The following is a 24,422-nucleotide window of genomic DNA, read 5'->3' as shown; positions in this document are numbered from 1 at the left end:
GTTGGGTGCTTATATATTTAAAATTGTTATATCTTCTTCTTGACCCTCGATCATTGTAAAATTCTTCTGTCTTTTTACAGCCTTTGTTTTAAATTCTATTTTTTCTGATATAATTATTGCTACTCCAGCTTTCTTTTCATTTCCATTTGCATGGAATACCTTTTCCATCCCCTCACTTTCAGTCTGTGTGTGTCTTTAGATTTGAAATGAGTGTCTTGTAGGCAGCATATATGTGGATCTTGCTTTTTTTATCCATTCATCCACTCTGTGTCTATTGATTAGAGCATTTGGTCCATGTACATTTAAAGTAATTATTGATAGGTATGTACTTATTGCCATTTTGTTAATTGTTTTGTGGTTGTTGTTGTAGTTATTTTTGTGTTCTTTCTTCTTTTGTTCTCTTCACCTGTGGCTTGAGGACTATCTTTAGTGTTATGTTGGGATTCTTTTCTCTTTTTTGTGTGTGTCTATCATAGATTTTTGTTTTGTTATTACCATGAGGTTTATATACAGCTATATGCACATATATATACACACAGATATACATTTTTTTAATTTTAAGTTGCTGATCTCAATTTAAATTGCATTTTAACAATCCTGCAATCTAAGTTCCATGTTTTTGACATCATATTTTACATCTTTTTTGTTTTGTGTACCCCTTAATTACTTATTGCTGGCCAAATGCTTTTATTGCTTTTGTCTTTTAACCTTCCTACTATCTTTGTACATGTATATTTACCTTTACCAGTGAGCCTTTTCTTTTGTAATTTTTCTGTTTTTAGTTGTGGCCCTTTTCACTTGGAGAAGTCCCTTTATCATTTCTTTTTTTTTTTTAAACATCTTTATTGAAGTATAATTGCTTTACAATGGTGTGTTAGTTTCTGCTTTATAACAAAGTGAATCAGTTATATATATACATATGTTCCCATATCTCTTCCCTCTTGCATCTCCCTCCCTTGCACCCTCCCCATACCACCCCTCTAGGTGGTCACAAAGCACCGAGTTGATCTCCCTGTGCTATGTGGCTGCTTCCCACTAGCTATCTATTTTACATTTGGTAGTGTATATATGTCCATGACACTCTCTCACTCTGTCACATCTCACCCCTCCCCCTCCCCATATCCTCAAGTCCATTCTCTAGTAGGTCTGTGTCTTTATTCCCGTCTTGCCACTAGGTTCTTCATGGCCTTTTTTTTTTCCTTAGATTCCATATATATGTGTTAGCATACTGTATTTGTTTTCCTCTTTCTCACTTACTTCACTCTGTATGACACACTCTAACTCCATCCACCTCATTACAAATACCTCCATTTCATTTCTTTTTATGGCTGAGTAATATTCCATTGTATATATGTGCCACATCTTCTTTATCCATTCATCTGTCGATGGACATTTAGGTTGCTTCCATGTCCTGGCTATTGTAAATAGAGCTGCAATGAACATTTTGGTACATGACTCTTTTTGAACTATGGTTTTCTCAGGGTATATGCCCAGTAGTGGGATTGCTGGGTCGTATGGTAGTTCTATTTGTAGTTTTTTAAGGAACCTCCATACTGTTCTCCATAGTGGCTGTATCAATTTACATTCCCACCAACAGTGCAAGAGTGTTCCCTTTCCTCCACACCCTCTCCAGCATTTATTGTTTCTAGATTTTTTGATGATGGCCATTCTGACCGGTGTGAGATGATATCTCATTGTAGTTTTGATTTGCATTTCTCTAATGATTAATGATGTTGAGCATTCTTTCATGTGTCTGTTGGCAATCTGTATATCTTCTTTGGAGAAATGTCTATTTAGGTCTTCTGCCCATTTTTGGATTGGGTTGTTCGTTTTTTTGTTATTGAGCTGCATGAGCTGCTTGTAAATCTTGGAGATTAATCCTTTGTCAGTTGCTTCATTTGCAAATATTTTCTCCCATTCTGAGGGTTGTCTTCTGGTCTTGTTTATGGTTTCCTTTGCTGTGCAAAAGCTTTTAAGTTTCATTAGGTCCCATTTGTTTGTGATCTTATTTCCATTTCTCTGGGAGCTGGGTCAAAAAGAATCTTGCTGTGATGTATGTCATAGAGTGTTCTGCCTATGTTTTCCTCTAAGAGTTTGATAGTGTCTGGCCTTACACTTAGATCTTTAATCCATTTTGAGTTTATTTTAGTGCATGGTGTCAGGGAGTGTTCTAATTTCATACTTTTAGATGTATCTGTCCAATTATCCCAGCACCACTTATTGAAGAGGCTGTCTTTTCTCCACTGTATATGCTTGCCTCCTTTATCAAAGATAAGGTGACCATACGTGCGTGGGTTTATCTCTGGGCTTTCTATCCTGTTCCATTGATCTATATTTCTGTTTTTGTGCCAGTACCAAACTGTCTTTATTACTGTAGCTTTGTAATATAGTCTGAAGTCAGGGAACCTGATTCCCCCAGCTCCATTTTTCGTTCTCAAGATTGCTTTGGCTATTCGGGGTCTTTTGTGTTTCATTACAAATTGTGAAATTTTTTGTTCTAGTTCTGTGAAAAATGCCAGTGGTAGTTTGATAGGGATTGCATTGAATCTGTAGATTGCTTTGAGTAGTAGAGTCATTTTCACAATGTTGATTCTTCCAATCCAGGAACATGGTATATCTCTCCATCTATATGTATCATCTTTAATTTCTTTCAACAGTGCCTTGTAATTTTCTGCATACAGGTCTTTTGTCTCCTTAGGTAGGTTTATTCCTAGATATTTTATTCTTTTTGTTGCAATGGTAAACGGGAGTGTTTTCTTAATTTCACTTTCAGATTTTTCATTATTAGTGTATAGAAATGCAAGAGATTTCTGTGCATTAATTTTGTATCCTGCTACTTTCCCAAATTCATTGATTAGCTCTAGTAGTTTTCTGGTAGCATCTTTAGGATTCTCTATGTATAGTATCATGGCATCTGCAAACAGTGACAGCTTTACTTCTTCTTTTCCGATTTGGATTCCTTTTATTTCTTTGTCTTCTCTGATTGCTGTGGCTACCACTTCCAAAACTATGTTGAATAATAGTGGTGAGAGTGGGCAACCTTGTCTTGTTCCTGATCTTAGTGGAAATGGTTTCAGTTTTTCACCATTGAGGACAATGTTGGCTGTGGGTTTGTCATATATGGCCTTTATTATGTTGAGGAAAGTTCCCTCTATGCCTACTTTCTGCAGGGCTTTTATCATAAATGGGTGTTGAATTTTGTCAAAAGCTTTCTCTGCATCTATTGAGATGATCATATGGTTTTTCTCCTTCTGTTTGTTAATATGGTGTATCACATTGATTGATTTGCGTATATTGAAGAATCCTTGCATTCCTGGGATAAATCCTACTTTATCATGGTGTATGATCCTTTTAATGTGCTGTTGGATTCTGTTTGCTAGTATTTTGTTGAGGATTTTTGCATCTATGTTCATTAGTGATATTGGCCTGTAGTTTTCTTTCTTTGTGACATCTTTGTCTGGTTTTGGTATCAGGGTGATGGTGGCCTCGTAGAATGAGTTTGGGAGTGTTCCTCCCTCTGCAATATTTTGGAAGAGTTTGAGAAGGATAGGTGTTAGCTCTTCTCTAAATGTTTCATAGAATTCACCTGTGAAGCCATCTGGTCCTGGCCTTTTGTTTGTTGGAAGGTTTTTAATCACAGTTTCAATTTCAGTGCTTGTGATTGGTCTGTTCATATTTTCTATTTCTTCCTCGTTCAGTCTCGGCAGGTTGTTCATTTCTAAGAATTGGTCCATTTCTTCCAGGTTGTCCATTTTATTGGCATAGAGTTGCTTGTAGTAATCTCTCATGATCTTTTGTATTTCTGCAGTGTCAGTGGTTACTTCTCCTTTTTCATTTCTAATTCTATTGACTTGAGTCTTCTCCCTTTTTCTCTTGATGAGTCTGGCTAATGGTTTATCAATTTTGTTTATCTTCTCAAAGAACCAGCTTTTAGTTTCATTGATTTTTGGTATTGTTTCCTTCATTTCTTTTTCATTTATTTCTGACCTGATCTTTATGATTTCTTTCCTTCTGCTAGCTTTGAGGTTTTTTGGTTCTTCTTTCTCTAATTGCTTTAGGTGCAAAGTTAGGTTGTTTATTCGAGATGTTTCCTGTTTCTTGAGGTAGGCTTTTATTGCTATAAACTTCCCTCTTAGCACTGCTTTTGCTGCATCCCATAGGTTTTGGGTCGTCGTGTCTCCATTGTCATTTGTTTCTAGGTATTGTTTGATTTCCCCTTTGATTTCTTCAGTGATCACTTCGTTATTAAGTAGTGTATTGTGTAGCCTCCATGTGTTTGTATTTTTTACACATCTTTTCCTGTAATTGATATCTAGTCTCATAGCGTTGTGGTCGGAAAAGATACTTGATACAATTTCAATTTCCTGAAATTTACCAAGGCTTGATTTGTGACCCAAGATATGATCTATCTTGGAGAATGTTCCATGAGCACTTGAATAAAATGTGTATTCTGTTGTTTTTGGGTGGAATGTCCTATAAATATCAATTAAGTACATCTTGTTTAATGTATCATTTAAAGCTTGTATTTCCTAATTTATTTTCATTTTGGATGATCTGTCCATTGGTGAAAGTGGGGTGTTAAAGTCCCCTACTATGATTGTGTTGCTGTCGATTTCCCCTTTTATGGTTGTTAGTATTTGCCTTATGTATTGAGGTGCTCCTATGTTGGGTGCATAAATATTTACAATTGTTATACCTTCCTCTTGGATCGATCCCTTGATCATTATATAGTGTCCTTCTTTGTCTCTTGTAATAGTCTTTATTTTAAAGTCTATTTTATCTGATATGAGAATTGCTACTCCAGCTTTCTTTTGATTTCCATTTGCATGGAATATCTTTTTCCATCCCCTCACTTTCAGTCTGTATGTGTCTCTATGTCTGAAGTGGGTCTCTTGTAGACAGCATATATATGGGTCTTGTTTTCATATCCATTCAGCCAGTCTGTGTCTTTTCATGGGAGCATTTAATCCATTTACATTCAAGGTAATTATCGATATGTATGTTCCTATTCCCATTTTCTTAAATGTTTTGGGTTTGTTATTGTAGGTGTTTTCCTTCTCTTGTGTTTCTTGCCAGAGAATTTCCTTTATCATTTGTTGTAAAGCTGGTTTGGTGGTGCTGAACTCTCCCAGCTTTTGCTTGTCTGTAAAGGTTTTAATTTCTCCATCACATCTGAATGAGATCCTTGCTGGGTAGAGTAATCTTGGTTGTAGGTTTTTCTCCTTCATCACTTTAAATATATCCTGCCACTCCTTTCTGGCTTGCAGAGTTTCTGCTGAAAGATCAGATGTTAACCTTATGGGGATTCCCTTGTGTGTTATTTGTTGTTTTTTCCTTGCTGCTTTTAATATGTTTTCCTTATATTTAATTTTTGACAGTTTGATTAATATGTGTCTTGGCGTGTTTCTCCTTGGGTTTATCCTGTATGGGACTCTCTGTGCTTCCAGGACTTGATTAACTATTTCCTTTCCCATATTAGGGAAGTTTTCAACTCTAATCTCTTGAAATATTTTCTCAGTCCCTTTCTTTTTCTCTTCTTCTTCTGGGACCCCTATAATTCGAATGTTGGTGCGTTTAATGTTGTCCCAGAGGTCTCTGAGACTGTCCTCACTTCTTTTCATTCTTTTTTCTTTATCCTGCTCTGCAGTAGTTATTTCCAGCATTTTATCTTCCAGGTCACTTATCCGTACTTCTGCCTCAGTTATTCTGCTATTGATCCCATCTAGAGTATTTTTAATTTCATTTATTGTGTTTTTCATCGTTGCTTGGTTCTTCTTTAGTTCTTCTACGTCCTTGTTAAATGTTTCTTGCATTTTGTCTATTCTATTTCCAAGATTTTGCATCATCCTTACTATCATTATTCTGAATTCTTTTTCAGGTAGACTACCTATTTCCTCTTCATTTGTTAGGTCTGGTGTGTTTTGACCCTGCTCCTTCATCTGCTGTGTGTTATTCTGTCTTCTCATTTTGCTTATCTTACTGTGTTTGGGGTCTCCTTTTCACAGGCTGCAGGTTCATAGTTCCCATTGTTTTTGGTATCTGTTCCCAGTGGCTAAGGTTGGTTCAGTGGGTTGTGTAGGCCTCCTGGTGGAGGGAACTAGTGCCTGAGTTCTGGTGTATGAGGCTGGATCTTGTATTTCTGGTGGGCACGTCCACGTCTGATGGTGTATTTTGGTGTGTCTGTGGCCTTATTATGATTTTAGGCAACCTCTCTGGTAATGGATGGGGCTGTGTTCCTGTCTTGCTAGTTGTTTGGCATAGGGTGTCCAGCACTGTAGCTTGCTGGTCGTTGAGTGAAGCTGGGTCTTGATGTTGAGATGGAGATCTCTGAGTGATTTTCGCCATTTGGTTTTACGTGGAGCTGAGAGGTCTCTTGTGGACCAGTGTCCTGAAGTTGGCTCTCCCACCTCAGAGGCACAGCCCTGATGCCTGGCTGGAGCACCAAGAGCCTTTCATCCACACGGCTCAGAGTAAAAGGGAGAAAAAATAGAAAGAAAGAAAGAAAGAGGATATAATATAGTGAAGTAAAATAAAGCTATTATAAAGCAAAGGTATACAGACAAAATGTCACCCAGAAACATATACATATACACTCACAAAAAAAGGAAAAGGGGAAAAATTAATATATCCTGCTCCCAAAGTCCACCTCCTGAATTTGGGGTGATTCGTTGTCTATTCAGGTATTCAACAGATGCAGGCACATCAAGTTGTTTGTGGAGTTTTAATCTGCTGCTTCTGAGGCTGCTGGGAGAGATTTCCCTTTCTTTTCTTTGTTCGCACAGCTCCCGGGTTCAGCTTTGGATTTGGACCCGCCTCTATGTGTACGTCGCCTGAGGGCGTCTGATCCCCGCCCAGACAGAACGGGGTTAAAGGAGCAGCTGCTTCGGGGGTTCTGGCTCACTCAGGCCGGGGGGATGGAGGGGTACGGATGCCGGGCGAGCGTGCAGCGGCAGAGGCCGGCGTGACGTTGCACCAGCTTGAGGCGCGCCGTGCGTTTTCCCAGGAAAGTTGTCCCTGGATCACGGGACCCTGGCAATGGCGGGCTGCACCGGCTCCCAGGAGGGGCGGTGTGGAGAGTGACCTGTGCTCGCAAACAGGCTTTTTGATGGTGGCAGTGGCCGCCTTAGCGTCTCACGCCCGTCTCTGGGGACCGCACTGATCGCCGCAGCTCGCACCCGTCTCTGGAGTTCGTTTAGGTGGCGCTCTGAATCCCCTCTCCTTGCGCGCCGCGATACAAAGAGGCAAGAAAAAATCTCTTGCCTCTACGGCAGCTGCAGACTTTTTCCCGGTCTCCCTCCCAGCCAGCTGTGGTGCGCTCACCCCTTCAGGCTGTGTTGACGCCGCCCACCCCAGTCCTCTCCCTGCGATCCGACCGAAGCCCGAGCCTCAGCTCCCAGCCCCGCCCACCCTGGCTGGGGAGCAGAGAAGCCTCTCAGGCTGGTGAGTGCTGCTCGGCCGAGCCTCTGTGCGGGATTCTCTCCACTTTGCCCTCCGCACCCCTGTGGCTGCGCTCTCCTCCTTGACTCCAAAGCTTCCCCCCTCTGCCACCCGCAGTCTCTGCCCGTGAAGGGGCTTTCTAGTGCGTGGAAACCTTTCCTCCTTCACGGCTCCCTCCCACTGGTGCAGGTCCCATCCCTATTCTTTTGTCTCTGTTATTTCTTTTTTCTTTTGCCCTACCCCAGTACGTGGGGAGTTTCTTGCCTTTTGGGAGGTCTGACGTTTTCTGCCAGTGTTCAGTGGGTGTTCTGTAGGAGCAGTTCCACGTGTAGATGTATTTCTAATGTATCTGTGGGAAGGAAGGTGATCTCCACCTCTTACTCTACCGCCATCTTCTCTCCTCCCAGACCCTTTTATTCTATCATTTCTTGTAAAGCTGGTTTGGTGATGCTGAACTCTTTGAGCTTTTGCTTGTCTGTAAAACTCTTCATCTCCATCAAATCTGAATGAGAGCCTTGCCAAGTAGAATATCTTGGTTGTAAGTTTTTCCCTTTCAATATTTTAACTATATCATGCCACTCCCTTCTGGCCTGCAGTTTCTGCTGAAAAGTCAGCTGATAGTCTTATGAGAGTTCCATTGTATGTAACTTCTTGCTTTTTTTTTTTGCTGCTTTTAAAATTCTTTCTTTATCTCTGATTTTTGCCATTTTAATTACAATTGTCTTGTTGTGGTCCTCTTTGGGGTGATCCTGTTTGGGACTCTCTGTGCTTCCTGAACCTGGATACCTATTTCCTTTCCCAGGTTCAGGGAGTTCTTCAAATATGTTCTCTGCCCCTTTCTCTCTCGTCTTCTTCTGGTACCCGTATACCCTGTAATGTGAATGTTAGCATGTTTGACGTTGTCTCAGATGTCTCTTAACCTATCCTCATTCCTTTTTTTTTCTTTTTTCTCTCCAGCTTCAGTGATTTCCACTACTCTGTCTTCCAGCTCACTGATCTGTTCCTCTACATCATCCAATCTACTGTTGATTCCTTTTAGTGTTTTCTTCATGTCAGTTATTGTATTCTTCATCTCTGTTTGGTTCTTCTTTATATTTTCTAACTCTTTGTTAAAACTTCTGCTTCTCACTCTGTTCGTTCAATCTTTTCCTCACTTCTTTGATCATATTTACCATCAATCATTACCTTGAACTCTTTATTGGGTAGATTGCCTCTCTCTACTTCACTTAGTTCTTCTTCTGGGGTTTTATCATGTTTCTTCTTTGGGAACATGTTCCTCTGTCACCTCATTTTGTCTAGTTTTCTGTTTCTATTTCTATGTATTTGGTAGGTTTCTTAAATTTCCTGACTTTAGAGAAGTAGCCTTTTATAGGAAACATCCTATGCATCCCGGCAGCACACTCCCCTCTGTCAGCAGAGCTATGTGCTCTAGGGTTGCCCCCTATGTGGGCTTCATGGGTCTTCTTTTGTGGCAGGCTGAGTACTGTGAGTGCTCTGGTAGGTGTGTCTGGCCCCCGGTCTAGTTGGTTGCCTGTCAGCTGCTGGTTGTTGGGGCTTGGTCATGACACAACTGACTGCTGAGCCACTGGGGGTGACATGGCTAGTGATGGCCCATTGGTGGTGGAGCTGTGGGTCCTGGGGTGGGTGTTGTGGAGCCTGTGTTCCGGTGTCTAGTGTTGGCCTGCTTTGGGGCTGATTCCTGACACAGCTGGCTGTGGGTTCTGAGGTTTCCCAAAGCTGTTGCTGGCCCACTGGTGAGTGGGACTGGATTCCAGCGTAGCTGGCTTAGGGGCCCAAGATTTCTCAGAACTGGTTTTGGTCTATTGGTGGGCAGGGCCCAGGCCCAGGAGGTCCTAGGGCTGATGTAGGCTTGCTGATGGGTTGGCTGGATCCTGACAAGGCAGGCTGTAAGGTTTCAGTGGTTGTGGTACTGGTATCTGCCCACTAGTTTGTGGGACCAGATCACAGTGTAGCTGGCTGGAAGACCTGAGGGTCCCTGGTCTAGTGCTTGTGCATTGGTGTATGGGGCTGGTTTCTGGGCCCTCTGGTGGACAGGGCCTTGTTCTATGGCAGCTGTGGGCTCAGGGGGTCTTATGGAAACTGGCCTGCTGATGAGTGGAGCTATGTCTTCTCCTGACTATCTGCTTGATCTGAGGCTTCCCAACACTGGCTTCTACAGGCTGGTGAGCAGGGGTGGCGCCAGTCCTGGTGCTGATAAGCTGGAGGGAGGACTCCACAGTGGCACTTGCAACAACAGTGTCCACATGGTAGAACGAGCTCCCCAAAGTGGCCACCGTCAATGTCCATGTCCCCAGGGGAGCTCCACGTGCCTCCTTCTCCTCTGGAAGACTCTCCAAGATCAGTAGGTTGGTCTGACCCAGGCTCCTTTCAAGTAATTTCCTCTTCCGTAGGTGCTGGAGTGTGTGAACTTTTGTGTGTGTCATATAACAGTGGAGTCTCTGTGTCCTCCAGTCTTCTGGCTCTCCTGAAAGTAAGCCCAGCTGGCCTTCAAAAACAAATGTTCTGGGGGCTCATATTCCTGGTGCAGGACCCCCAGGCTAGGGAACCTGATGTGGGGCTCAGACCCATTGCTCTTTGGTGAGAACCTCTGCAATTGTAATTGTCTTCCCGTTTGAGGGTCACCCACCAGAGGTATGGGTCTTGACTTACCGTCTCCCTGCCCCTCCTACCTGTCTCGTTGTGGTTCCTTCTTTATATCTTTAGTTGTAGAAGATATTTTCTGTTAGATTCCAGTCTTTTTCTTCAATAGTTGCTCTGTAAATACTTGTTGTTTTGTTGTGTCCATAGGAGAAGGTGAACTTAAGGTCTTTCTACTCCTCCATCTTGGCCACCTACCTCCAGAATTATTCTACATTTCTATTCCTTAGTGCTACATTTTCTTTCATCAGATTGCACAGACTTTTGTTACTCAGCATCTTGCCACATCCATTCTTTTTTGTCCAGTGGTAGCTTGCAGACCCACTTTTTGTAGTCATGGACTGAATGAATTCTATAGCATATGTATAGGTGGAACTAATGATGCCACTTCAGCACAAATATTTGTAATAATATTTTAGCCATTTTAATATATATTCTAATGAGCTTTAAGTCCTGCAGAAGAAAGGAAAGAAGTGGGTATTACAAACTGAATTTCTCTTTCAGGAATCCTTTGAGAAGGCAAGCTTGAGTAGAAGCAGCAGTGGAGCAGGAAGCCTGAAAAGTGAGCTTTCAGAAAGCACAGACCTGCCGCCTGAGGGCTACCATGCCCCCTGTGATAAGGACGAAGACCGAGCCTGTGCTGGAATCTTGTCAGATGATAACTTCAACTTGGAAAATATTGAGAAAGGTATTTCTAGTGAAAGGGTTACAACATGAATGAACTCTTGACTCCTTTCTGTTTCAAGGTTCATTTGCTCTTTATTTTTTTTTTATTAATGTGCAGATATATGTTCAGAGTTCGATGATGAATTGGACACTTTGGATAACTCCAGCAGCTCCAGTTCAAACCCTTTGAAGGAATCTACATTCAGTAAGCTTTCTTTTAACCAGTTTGTGGGATTCCAGCAGGTAGAGGTCTGGGAATCATACTTGGGAGTCAAGTAGATGTCATCACACTTACATAAATGAGTAGTTTGTTTCCCAGGTGTAATGCTAATTAGGACAGGTGTGTCTGTCACTCTTACAGAGCTCAAAGGCCAGCGGACACTGTGGTTTTCCATTGCCTCCTGTCAAATGAACAGTTTCATTATTTCTTCCAGCAAATGCAGGTTCTAACTGGGGAGTGGAGATAACTTATTTGGAGACAGACTAAATAACCGCAGGAGTAATGGAAGTGACCTTTCTTGAGTCTGTTGAGTAGAGGTTAGAAACCTGGAGAAGAAATTAGTCTTGGTGTAGACTAAGTTTTGTACAATTTTATTTACATTAATATAAAGGGATATATTTTCCTTAAAGCACTAAAGTAAAATAAATGTTTTAATTGTTTAGAATTATGAAAAAATGCTATGTAAATTCAGTAAATATGTTCATCTTTACTCTTAATTTGAAACAGTAAAAAAAAAAAAAATCCGACTGGGGTATGAGAAAGTAAAGATATATTTAGATAAAATTTAAAGAATCTTCCTCACAGAAAGATAGGATTCAATTCCCTGAACAAATCTGAAATTGAAATAAAAGATCAGTTAAAATAGAAAATGGAGAGAAAAGAATAACTCTTTTAAAAGAGTAAGTTGATGGACTATTAAGTAAGATAGGTAGAAATACTCTGAAATAAATTAAGTCTAAATAATACCCTCTCATCAATGACTATACTGTGAAAATTTCATTAAAAAATGGTTTAAAATAGTGTCCCTAAGGATGAGAGTAGAACTCTAAGGATTTTGCTTCATTCTTTGTCCCTTTCCAAAATTAATTGGTCCATCAAAATGGAGAATAGATGTTCCAGATTTTCTGGGGCAATCCCAAATTCCAACACTCTGTTCTGTTTTCCCTATAAATTCCTGCCTGCTAAATAAAATGTCTTGATTTGCGATTGGGAAAACATGAATATTATGCAGTAAAAATATTTGTGCATTTAAACATATGTAGGAAATTCTAGAAGCTAACTGTTTGAGATGAATTTTGAGATGATGGGATATTATGTATCCCCAGTAACAAGGGTGGGGAGGGTCAGTGGGGAAGTGATAAAGGAAAGTTGGACCCTTACACTTGCATGTGGTTACTTCTAGCTCTCTTGGTTAGGGATTTAGGATGATTATGACACAGATATTTTATGAACTTTTTAGCTACTAACAATGGAGTTTCTTTGTTTAGCACCTTTTCTTTGAGAAAAGACCCTTAAACAAACCTGTCAAGTAAATAATAATATGCAATGTTATATTTTGCTGATGCTATAATAAATGAAGACAGTCTTTACAGTAGGTACAATTGGTTAGATATTTTTTAAACAAACAAATGAGTGAATAAATAAAAGATTTGCCACAGGAAAATGTGAAGTTATTTTTATTTTCTTGTTTCAGTAACTTTAAAGAGAAGTTTTAGTGTTTCAGGAGGAGAAAGACAATCCCAAACAAGGTATGTAGACATTGAGCTCCTAGAAATATTTTTAGACTCTGAAGAGCTGAGCTTTTGGTGGCTAAATTGATGCCTGATATCAGAAGTTATGTGGGCATGTGGTACCAGAGGCTATTGGAGCCCACCCTCCCAGAACTGATTGTACTTTACCAAGGAGTGTACTGGGAAGAGCACTAAGCTTGGGCCTGGGTTTTATTCTGGCTTTGTGATCCTCAGCCACTCAGTTAGTCTCTCTGAGCCCAAGGGTGGCCCAGGGAGGTAGGGCTTCATGAGATCATCTGGAGCTGTGGCTCCTTATACCTTGTTTTTCTACACCCCTGGGGTATAGGTCTTATGCTCATTGCAAATGTGGCAAATGTGGATCACATCACACCCACATCCAGCCAGCAGGAAGTGGGATGGCAAGTAGAGACATGCCCTTCATTTTACGGATGTGACCCAGACGTTGTGTTCTTCCCTTCTGCTCACAGATCAGTGGCCACATCTAGCTGCAAGGGAGAATGAATATGTTTGGAGGACTCTGTTTTAAAAGAAGGAATTGTTATTTTGGAATGACTAGCAGTTTCTGCAATAGTTGTCTCTTGGGCTAAGAACTAAAATGAAACTCTTTGATTTGGCCTTTTGCAAGTCCCTGGTAACCTTCATAAGAGCTGTTCAATGGCCTTGGGTGAGGCTGGTGGTGGGAAGCCTGATCGTGGTGGTTTTAGAAGTTACAGAGGCAGAGATGGAGAGCAGTTGAAGAAAGGAGTGGGCTGACAGTGAGCTGGTGGGGAATGTTTGGTGGAAAAGGGCCTTCTAGGATCAGGATGACTGTGGGGTGAGTGGACTGAGGAGAAGCAGCTGATGGAGAGGAGAGATTGAAGATGGTTCCCAGTCTCAGAGCAGCTTGGAGCTAGAGAGCAGGCCTGAAGGGATAGCCATCGACTGTGTCTGAAGAAAGAGAGGCAAAGATAAAATTAAGCTAGAGAGTCAGAGAAGAGGGATATTAGGGAATATTATACTTGGTGGTTTTGATTTTGGACACACACAGCAGTGAGCGGTAGCTTGCAAGTGAGCAGCGGCTGGAAGTGAGACCTTAGTTCCCTGACCGGGAATCGAACCCTGGTCACCTGGGTGGGAACCAGGAATCTTAACCGCTAGACCACAGGGACAGCAGCTAGAGTCTAAATCCCCAGTCCTTGTCTGCCTTGTCAGGAGGAATCTGACAAGGAGACAGTAGGTATAGAAGAAAGTAAAGTGTTTACTAGAAAAGCAGAGTACATGCAGAAAGACACACTGGTGAACTCAGCAAGAGAGTTGCAAAAGTCCCGCCTTTGGGAAGTTTAAATCCTTTATAAGGGGGCAGTCTTCTGGGCCTTTGTCTTCTTGCCAATCGACTTGCTTTGACCCCATGGCTAATTTGTCTCAGGACCCTCCCCTCCGTATGCACACACACCTCAGTCAAGATGGATTTCATCGCAAGGGTGTCTGGGAGGGAAAATAGCAAGACATTATGGTCTGGCCTCCCCTGCCTTTTTAACCCCATGGAGCCTTCCTGCATACATGTAGTGTTTTCCTTGCTCCAAGGATGGGAAATGTGTGACTTCTTGATCTTCTAACAGGGTTTAACCCCTCTCTGTTCCTGCCATAAAAGTGTCCAATGTCTAGTATTTACCCTATTCCTGTTGTTGTTTCTTATATTGAAGTGTAGATCTCAAAATGTAGACAGGAGGCTGGTCATAAATATGTAGCCCAGAGCCCATTTGTCTCTTGCCTCAGGAAATGTAAACAGGAGGCTGGTAGTGAATGTCTGGCCTGGAGCCCATCTTTTTTTGCTCCAGGAAGTGTGAATAGGAGGCCGGTTGTAAATGTCTAGCCTGGAGCCCATCTACCTCCTGACTCAGTTTCTGTTTATTAGATAATGTTCCAGCTAACTGCTGAGAAGACGGTCTAGTCTGAGGAGTGTGATCAACTGGGAAGAGCCAGCATTGAGATGGCAGGGGACTAAGCAGCGACAGGCAGAGGGCTGCCAACAGCTCTGGGTCTACGGCAGCAGTGCAGGCCAGGCCATGTGTAAGTGGGTGTGCTTTACCAGTCAGGCTTTGTGGATGCAGGAAAAAACCTGACTCAGGCTGACTTATGCCACAGGGGCGTTCATTAGAAGGCTTTCAAGGACTCACATAATTAGGGAACTTGTAGAATCAACCTACGAAGGGATAGGAGCCAGGTCAGCCCCTGAAGTCTGTGGAGGAGGCACTCCTGGAAGACTTGTCAAGGCTCTAATGCGGGCCTGAATGAGCTCCCAGCTTGTTTGCTTTGTTTCTGCGTCGCCTCTCTTAGGATCCAGTGTCCTGCAACAAAGTTGGGTTGGCCTGGCTTGAATCAGGCCCTATTCCCTGCTGTGGAGAGGTCTGAGCCCCTTCACTGACAGCCTCTTTGGGTCCCTTGGGGGCCTTGCCACAGGGAGCAGGTGTGGATGCCAAGCAGTCCAAATGGGACCACAATCACTGCTGGGTTTGAGGGTGCCAGGAAGAGCATAATGGAAATGAATTTCAGAATGAAGAACCTGCCTAGTGAAATCTTGAGGGCTTCAGTTAGGTGGCAAAGGAAGGCTCACATAGAAAATCTTTTTTTTGTTTTGTTTAGTCAAATACACAACATCACTGATAACTTTATCTTTTCCAAGTGAGGTTCAGGAAGGGTTAGGGTGGAGCCTTTTTACTTCCTAAATATTTTCTGGTGTCACTAGAAACAAAACCCAAGGAAACCTATCAGACTGCATAATACACCAGAAGGATCATTATATCCTGAGGGACCTCTCCCACTTCCCATTTCTGGGTGCCCACCCCAACCCAGAAGCTCTGCTTCTACTTGCTGTGGACAAGGAAGCCACACACAGCAGCCTGGAACATGAGAGCTCTTGCCTTCTCAGCCCAGGAAGTGAGGGGACAGGTGTGGGAGATGTGAGCCTGGCCATGGAGCTGGGGGTCTGAGCGACACCATGGAGTGGGTATGTCCTCCTCAACTCTGGCACCAGAGCTTCTCTACCTTAACCACATCATGAGTTCAGTAGACTTTTGTGAGCTGATCTGGAAATCTGTCCACTGCCTGCATGGGGAAATGTTCCATGTGTTCTTCTCAAATAATTAACAAGTGCTCTTTGGAGTCTAACTACTCCCTTTTAAGGTTTGCGATTATTTATATGTTTAAGAAAATCATAAAAAGGTTTTTCCTCTATGATTGGATGCTTTACTCAGTGATACAAAGTTGCATAAATATATAGAAGAGATGCAAAACAATTATTTTAGTACAAAAATAAATTATGACATATGGGTGAACTCCCTAATTAAGAGAATTTTATATTAAGATGGAAATTTTCAATCAGGTGAATTTAGGAATCTTAACATTGCCAAATAAATCTAGTCCTTTTTTCTAAAAGGATTCATGGAAAATTGTCTTGTTTGCAAGAGTTCAGCTCTTTAAAAACAAAGGAAACATATGTATTAGAGCTTGAAATGCTTTTTAAAACCTAGTCATTATCTAAACATTTTTAGCAAATTGGGTAAACTAGAATCATCAGAAAAAGGAAGTTCAATCTGAATCTCATTGAAAGAGAGATAGTACAGAGTGGGCTTTAACTTGGGGTTAACGACCAAGTTAAACAGGCAGAAAATGGAAGATGGTCCAGATGTTGAGGTTGATGAATCAGCAGGAGCAGGCATAAGTAAACAGGTGAATAAGGTCTGAGCTAAAATAACATGTGCAAAGCTGTGCCATGTGTGGGACAGTGTGACATGCCATCAGGGAACACATGTTGGTTTAAGGCAAGCTCTCTTCTCTCAAGGAACTTATGATGGAGGGCGGACAAAGGCAGACTTGAGAAGAAAATAAATGACAAAAAGCCTGTGATTCATACCAAATAAGAGGAGAGAAAAGTAATAACTTTTTGACTTCCTTCCAGGTATTCCCCAGAGCTTCAACGAATTAAAAGGAGACAATTCTAAAATATATTTAGAATTTCTTCAAAAGGCATTGAATAAGGCTAAAGTTATTTGCAATCTAATTTGTTTAGAATTATCCTGGGTTTCTTGGTTTAGTAATATTAACTGTAAACCCCTCCTGCAAAATATTTAAAAGCTAAATGAAAAGTTAGAATCTAAAAGAAGATAGCAGAGCTACAAAATATAATAAAAATCAATTGAAAATCAAGCCTGCAGGTATTTTTGGCTATTTGGTGCCACATATTAAATGGTAGAAGAGTTACATTGAAACCTGATTAGCTCTCCCAAGAGCTCCTTATTGGCTCCTAAAACAAGGGAGTTGGTCCCAAAAAGAAAAAGCCACAGAGAGGTGCTTACTTGATCTGAGAGCAGAGTTTAGAATTCAGACATGGTCCTGGCTACATGGTACACAGAGAAAGCTTAAGCATAAACTCGCAACTTTGGTCATCTCAGATATCAGGAGCTAGATTTAAGCCAATTGCCTGCTAAAGATCCAAGGTACCTCCCTAGTAACTTGAGGTAGACTTTCTTGAGCAACTGGGCGAGGCAAATGTACAAAACATGAGCAAATGAAACTAGAAAGGGCAGCTCCTGCCTCCTCAGAGAGGTATTGAATTCTTAAGGCTCATGAAAGGAAACATGATATTAGAACTGGAAGGCATCCTGGTGATGTGATCCAAGCCGTCCCGTCATCAGATTATAAAACTTTTTTCAGGAATGTAATTACATATAACATAATTACATTAATTAATGGCAAGACCCAGAAAGAGTCTCCAACTCTTAGATGTCCATGTTCCTTCTATGAACTATTTACCAGAATTCACTTGAAGCCAGAAAATAATTCCTTTGGGCTCCTTTTCTTGCCAAACTCCTCCCAGATCTCAGCCCTCCATCCCCAAATCACCAAAAGTCCTGAAAGCCAAACTCAAAGCTGAGATATTAGATCAGCAGAGAGTGCCCCATTCCTTGGCTCTGGAAATGCAGCCTTTCACTCATTTGCAGCAGAGGTGAGTCTCCAAATCTCCATTACCAGGTCTCCAGATACTAACTCTCTCCCACCAGGATGCCATGTAGCAGCCATTTCAGGGCTCTCCTGGACCCCTAGAAGACCTGGAGATGTCAGTGTAGCATTTTTAATATTACAGAAGTAGCCCATGGGGAATCTCCAGTTGACCTGCATTCCGTAACAAACTACAAGTATATTACTAAGGATAATTTGCTTTTAGTTATGCCTTTGGTTTACTAGAATAGAGATTTGATTTTACATCTTTATTCTTTGCATGTAATTGAAGAGTCATAAATAAGAGTGTCACTTGGGATACTCCTCCAGATGTTTATTAATCTGAGTGGTCACCAAGTAGCTGCTTTAACTTCAATCGCTCATACTCTCTCAAGGGCTAACTAGTTAGCTGTCCTGAAGATACAGAACCATGAGATAAACTTACATTTAAGTTTCATTTAGTAAGTAACAAAAGGCAGATGAAAGTTAACTTAATTTTGTATTTTCACATATTGTTTTTAATGAATGCACACAGATCTTGTGATGGTCTATATGAATAACTTTCTTGAATGAGAATGTGAGAAATTATTTTGTTCTAAGAGCTTCAGTGAGGTATAATTCACACAAAGTAGATTACACCTATTTAAAGTGTGAGACGTGATGTTTTGAGTATGCATATCCCTGTGAAAACACAATTAAGAGAGTGGACGTATCCATCCAGAAGTGTCCTTATGCCCAATTGTGCCCCTCACTCCTGCTCCTCACTCCCACCCCAGGCAATCATTGATCTGCTTGCTGCACTGTAGAGTAGTTTACATTCTAGAATTTAATATGAATGGGACTAAATAGGACCTACTCTCATTTGTCTGGACTTGCTTCCAGTCGGCATAATTAATTTTAGCATAATTAATTTGAAATCTGTCTATATTGTTTTGTGTATCAATAGTTCAATCCTTTTTATTGTTAAGTAGTATACCATTATATGGATATGCCGTGGGCTGTTTATCCATTTATCTGTTAGTGGACATTTGAGTTCCACTGTTTAGCTGTTACAAATAAAGCTGCAATGAACATTTGTGTCTGTATGAACACATACTCCTTTCCTTTGGGGTAAGTGCCTATAAGTGAAATGGCTGGGTCATATGGTAGGTGCATGCTTAACTTTTTAAGAAACTGCCAAACTGTTTTCTAGAGTGGTTGTATCATTTTTGCATTCCCAGTTTGAGAGATTTGAACTCACATGTTGAAGTTAATTATGGTATTTGTGGAAATCATCTTTTATTTTGATGTTTGCATCCCTGAAATCATAAGGAGTAAGAGGGAAAATGGAATTGACATTTTTTTAAAATTTATTTATTTATTTATTTATTTATGGCTGTGTTGGCTCTTCATTTCTGTGTGAGGGCTTTCTCTAGTTGTGGCAAGTGGGGGCCACTCTTCATCGCGGTGCGCGGGCCTCTCACTATCGCGGCCTCTCTTGTTGCGGAGCACAGGCTCCAGATGCCCAGGCTCAGTAGTTGTGGCTCACGGACCCAGCTGCTCCACGGCATGTGGGATCTTCCCAGACCAGGGCTCGAACCCGTGTCCCCTCCATTGGCAGGCAGATTCTCAACCACTGTGCCACCAGGGAAGCCCTGGAATTGACTTTTCATGGTCAAACTCTCACAAAATATTATCTACTTCGAAATAATCATATGAAATAAATATCCTTATTGTTGATGTTTGTTTGATGTTTTGTGCACATTGACAGAGCTAGCCAAAAGCTGAGGTAATGTCTGTGTCAAGAAAAAAACAATTAAAAATTCAATAATTAGGACTTTCTTTGAAATTTCCAACTTTAATCATTTTCAATTATCTAAGTGATGTAAAAATCTCCTGCCTCCATTACTACTTGCTGGAAGAAAATTACAAATAGGCTTGGCCTTACCAGTTTCTGTCTGGGTTTTATATTCTCACTCAGTTGATATATATGTTGATAGTTCTAATTCAATAAATCATAACATTTTATTTCAGTTTACAAATAAATTGTCCTGTATAATGGAATTTGGTAATACACACAGGAGCTTCAGCCTCTTTGTCACATACACTAAAGTCCCAGTAAGCTTTGGTTATTGTATTATGACCTTCTATAAAATCCATTGATTCATCAATTAATATTTATTACTGTGTGCTGGCACATACCAGACTATGCCTGGTCCATCTTTGCATTCCCCAGGGCACAGTGTATTGCACATAGGTGCCAGTCCACAAATATTTGTCAATTAATAGAGGAATGACTGTTTTAGCATAAATTCTGTAACTCTCTGTAATTGGACTAAAACCTCACCCCCTGGCTTGAACCTACAGCCTTTGCCACAGTCAACAGCTTAAGCCCTTTTAAGACCCTGTTGCTCAGGCAGTAAGATTTTGCCATGCATCCTTGCATCCTGTTGCCAAGGCAACAGTGTACAGTTGACAGGCTGGTTTGAGACATCAGATGTTTGCAGTATCAGAGATGCCTGTGGTTCACAGCTTCTTTGATGAATCAATGTATGCATAATTGTATTCAAGGATGTGTGCCTGACTCTAGTCTTTGTGTATAAAGATGATTGTGGGCATTTGTGGCCATCCAGTATCATACATGTGACTGGGAAGACCTTGTGTGATCTCAGGACCTACAGATCTTGCCTCCCTTTAGCAGAAGTCTTGCTTATTTTGACTTGCAGCTATAGGGAATGGAGACCACCCACTCTTTTTTCATAATCCAGTTTCTAATAATCCATATCTAGTTTCACTTAATTGAATAAATACTCCTACTCACTGCTTGCCAGAATTAACCTGGCCTAGTAGCCAAAGTCACAGTCAAGCAGCTTACAAAAACAATTATCAGTAAGACCATTGTATCCCTTTTCTATGGCAGTTCTAAAATTTCCTGGCTTATTGCTTATTAGTTTCTAGCTGTTATTGGAGCCCCAGGAGCACTATGACACCTTCCTGCAGTGATACCAACTCCATTAACATTAAAAAGCCCTTAATGAGCAGGAGAAGGCAACCCTACATAATGTCACTTATTCATGCGGGACATGTTTATGAGTGTCACTACCTGAAAGAGACTTTCAAGCTGTAAAATGCTAGTGAGCTCAGATGGTGTGTTTGCATCATCTTAATGTTTTAAGCCATACCTCTCATTTCATAAGGTTAAATATTTCTTTCTATCAGCATCAAATACTATTGACTACTTTTCATAATTGAATTAAATGATGTGATGCACTTACAATGCATGTGAAAATATTTCCTTACTTCAGAAATATATTTAAAAGAATTTTGTGAGGCACAAAATTTTAGACTCCATCTCCTTCATGACCAGCACTCCTCTGACAAAATAATTATCCAAATAATTTACCTCATACTTGAATTAATCAGTGAAAACTTGATTTAAAAAATTACAAAGCTAATACCTCCAATTGCCACCTTACCTGTAGTAGTCAGCTAAGGTGAAAGTAGTAGGCTAACACTCATATTCAGCGCTTCAATTTCTGTTTTGACTTATGAATTCTGCATGAAGTCACACCATTTCCTTAAACAAAATATCTTTTTTACTGAAGTATAGTTGATTTACAATATTGTGGTAGTTTCAGGTGTACAGCATAGTAGCTTGTACTTCGTTATAAGTTATTACAAGATAATGGCTATAATTCCCTATGCTATACAATATATCCTTATTGCTTATCTATTTTATACATAGTAGTTTTTATCTCTTAATCCTATATCCTTAGCTTGCCCCTCCATTCTTCCCTCACCCCTTTGATAATCACTAGTTTGTTTTCTACATCTGTGAGTCTGTTTTGTATAAATGTTCATTTGTGTTATATATTAGATCCACATAAGTGATATCATGCAGTATTTGTCTTTCCCTGTCTGACTTATTTCACTAAGCATATTTTCTAGGTCTATGCATGTTGCTGCAAATGGCAGACTCTCATTCTTATAGCTGTGTAATATTCATACATATATATTACAGACAAGTATATATACATATATACATATATATATATATATATATATATATATATATATATATATATATATATACATATACCACATCTCCTTTATCCATTCATCTGTTGATGGGCACTAGGATTGCCTGGCTATTGTAAGTAGTGCTGCTTTGAACATTGGGGTGCATGTATCTTTTAAAATTAGTATTTTTGTTTTCTCTGGATATATCCAGGAGCAGAATTGCTGGATCATATGGTAATTGTATTTTTAGTTTCTTGAGGAACCTCCATATTGTTTTCCATAGGGCTGCACTAATTTACATTCCTATCAACAGTTTATGAGGGTTCCCATTTCTCCACACCCTCTCCAACATTTGTTATTTATAGACTTTTAAAAAATTTATTTATTTTATTTATTTTTGGCTTCATTGGGTCTTCATTGCTGTGCGTGGGCTTTCTCTAGTTGTGGCAAGTGGGGGCAACTCTTCATTGGGGTGTGCAGGCTTCTCATTGTGGTGGCTTCTCTTGCTGCAGAGCATGGATTCTAGGCATGTGGGCTTCAGTAGTTGTGGCATGCGGGCTCAGTAGTTGTAGCTCGTGGCCTCTAGAGCACAGGCTCAGTAGTTGTGGTGCAAGGGCTTAGTTGCTCCACGGCATGTGGGATCTTCCCTGACCAGGGCTCGAACCCGTGTCCCCTGCATTGGCAGACAGATTCTTAACCACTGTGCTACCAGGGAAGCCCTATTTGTAGACTTTTTGATGATGGCTATTCTGACTGGTGTGAGGTGATATCTCATTGTGGTTTTGGATTTCTCTAATAATTAGCAATGTTGACCATCTTTTCATGTGCCTGTTAGTCATCTGTATGTCTACTTAGGAAAAATATCTATTCTGATCTCTTTCCAGTTTTTGATTGGGTTGTTTGATTTGTTTTTTTTTTTTTTAATATTGAGTTGCATGAGCTCTTTGTATATTTAAGATATTAACCCCTAGTTGGTCATATCAATTGCAAATATTTTCTCCCAGTCCATAGTTTTTTTTTTCCATTTTGTCAATGATTTCCTTTGTTGTGCAAAACCTTTAAAGTTTGATTAGGTTCCTTTGTTTATTTTTGCTTTTATTTGCTTTACCTTAGGAGAAAGATCCAAAAGAATATTGGTACAATTTATGTCAAAGAGTGTTCTGCCTATGTTCTCTTCTAGGAGTTTTATGATATCATGTCTTATATTTAGGTCTTTAAACCATTTTGAGTTTATTTTTGTGTATGGTGTGAGGGAGTGTTCTAATTTCATTGATTTACCTATAACTGTCCAGCTTTCCCAACACCACTTGTTGAAGAGACTGTCTTTTATCCACTGTATGTTCTCAACTTTTTTTGTCATAGATTAATTGGCAGTAGGTGTGTGGATTTATTTCTGGGCTCTGTATGCTGTTCCATTGATCCATATGTCTGTTTTGTGCCAATAACACGCTGTTTTGATTACTGAAGCTTTGTAGTATTGTCTGGAGTCTAGAAAGGTTATGCCTCCAGATTTCTTCTTCTTGCTCAGGACTGCTGTGACAATTCTGGGTCTTTTGTAGTTCCATGTAAATTTTAGGATTATTTGTTCTATTCTGTGAAAAATGTCATGAGTATTTCGATAGGGATCGCATTAAATCTGTCGATTGCTTTGAGTAGTATGGCCATTTTAACAATATTAATTCTTCCAATTCAAGAGCATATTTCCATTTCTTTGAACCATCTTCAGTTTCCTTTATCAATATTTTATGGGTTTTGGTGTATAGGTCTTTCACCTCCTTCATTAAGTTTATTCTTAGCTATTTTATTTTATTTTTTGACATGATTTTAAATGGGATTGTTTTTCACTTTCTATTTCTGATATTTCATTGTTAGTGTAAAGAAATGCAACAGATTTCTGTATATTAATCTTGTATCCTGCTACCTTGCTGAATTCATTTATTAGTTCTAATAGTTTTTGTGTGGAGTCTTTAGGTTTCTCTATATAGAGTATCATGTCATCTGCAAATAGTGACAGTTTTACCTCTTCCCTTCCAATTTGAACATATTTGTTTCTTTTTCTTGATTTTAGACTGCTGTGGCTAGGACTTTTAATACTATGTTGAATAGAAGTGGTAAGAATGGGCATCCTTGTCTTTTTCCTGAATTTAGCAGGAAGGCTTTCAACTTTTCATTGTTGAGTATTATGTTGGCTTTGGGTTTGTTGTAAGTGGCTTTTATTATGTTGAGATATGTTCCCTCTATACCCACTTTGGTGAGAGTTTTATCATGAATGGATATTGAATTTTGTCAAATGCTTTTTCTGCGTCTATTGAGATGATCATATGGTTTTTGTCTTTCCTTTTGTTAATGTGGTGTATCACATTGATTGATTTGTGTAAAGAACCATCCTTGGAATGAATTCAGCTTGATCACAGTGTATGATCCTTTTTATATATTGTTGGATTCAGTTTGCTAATATTCTGTTGAGGATTTTTACATCTCTATCCATCAAAGATATTGGCCTATAATTTCCTTTTTTTGGCAGTATCTTTGTCTGGCTTTGGTATCAAGGTTATGGTGGCTTCATAGAAAGAAATTGGGAGTCTTCAATCTTTTGAAAGAGTTTGAGAAGGATAGGTATAACTTCTTATTTGTATGTTTGGTAGAATTCCCCAGTGAAGCTATCCAGTCTGGACTTCGTTTCAGGAGTTTTGTTTTTATTACATATTCTATTTCACTTCTACAGATTGGTCTGTTCAAACTATCTATTCCTTCTTGACTCAATTTTGGCAAGCTGTATATTTCTAGAAATTTTTCCATTTCTTCTAGGTTGTCCAATATGTTGACTTATAACTGTTCATAGTATTCCCATATGATTTTCTATATTTCTCTGATATCAGGTGTTATTTCTCCTCTTTCTTATTTTGTTTATTTGGGTCTTCTCCCTTTTCTTC

The 24,422-nt window shown here is 40.1% G+C and overlaps 1 protein-coding gene across 11 annotated transcripts in view; it reads left to right on the top strand.

The window, feature by feature from the left end:
* NEK10 (NIMA related kinase 10) overlaps positions 1-24,422 on the top strand; it is a 332,836-nt gene that overhangs the window by 195,775 nt on the left and 112,639 nt on the right. For all 11 annotated transcript variants that reach the window (XR_014251269.1, XM_082415109.1, XM_082415111.1 and 8 more), the window contains 3 exons: positions 10,600-10,783; positions 10,880-10,966; positions 12,456-12,510. Coding sequence is in view for 10 of the 11 variants with exons in the window: in XM_082415109.1 (XP_082271235.1) it covers positions 10,600-10,783; positions 10,880-10,966; positions 12,456-12,510 (326 nt within the window). In the remaining variant the exon portion in view is untranslated. The remainder of the gene's footprint in view (positions 1-10,599; positions 10,784-10,879; positions 10,967-12,455; positions 12,511-24,422) is intronic.

The sequence above is a fragment of the Balaenoptera physalus genome (assembly GCF_965194825.1).
Source record: "Balaenoptera physalus genome assembly, chromosome: 11".
In the NCBI taxonomy this organism is placed as follows: domain Eukaryota; kingdom Metazoa; phylum Chordata; class Mammalia; order Artiodactyla; family Balaenopteridae; genus Balaenoptera; species Balaenoptera physalus.
Note: the sequence above shows the minus strand (reverse complement) of the source record. Positions and strands in the feature narration are given on the sequence as shown.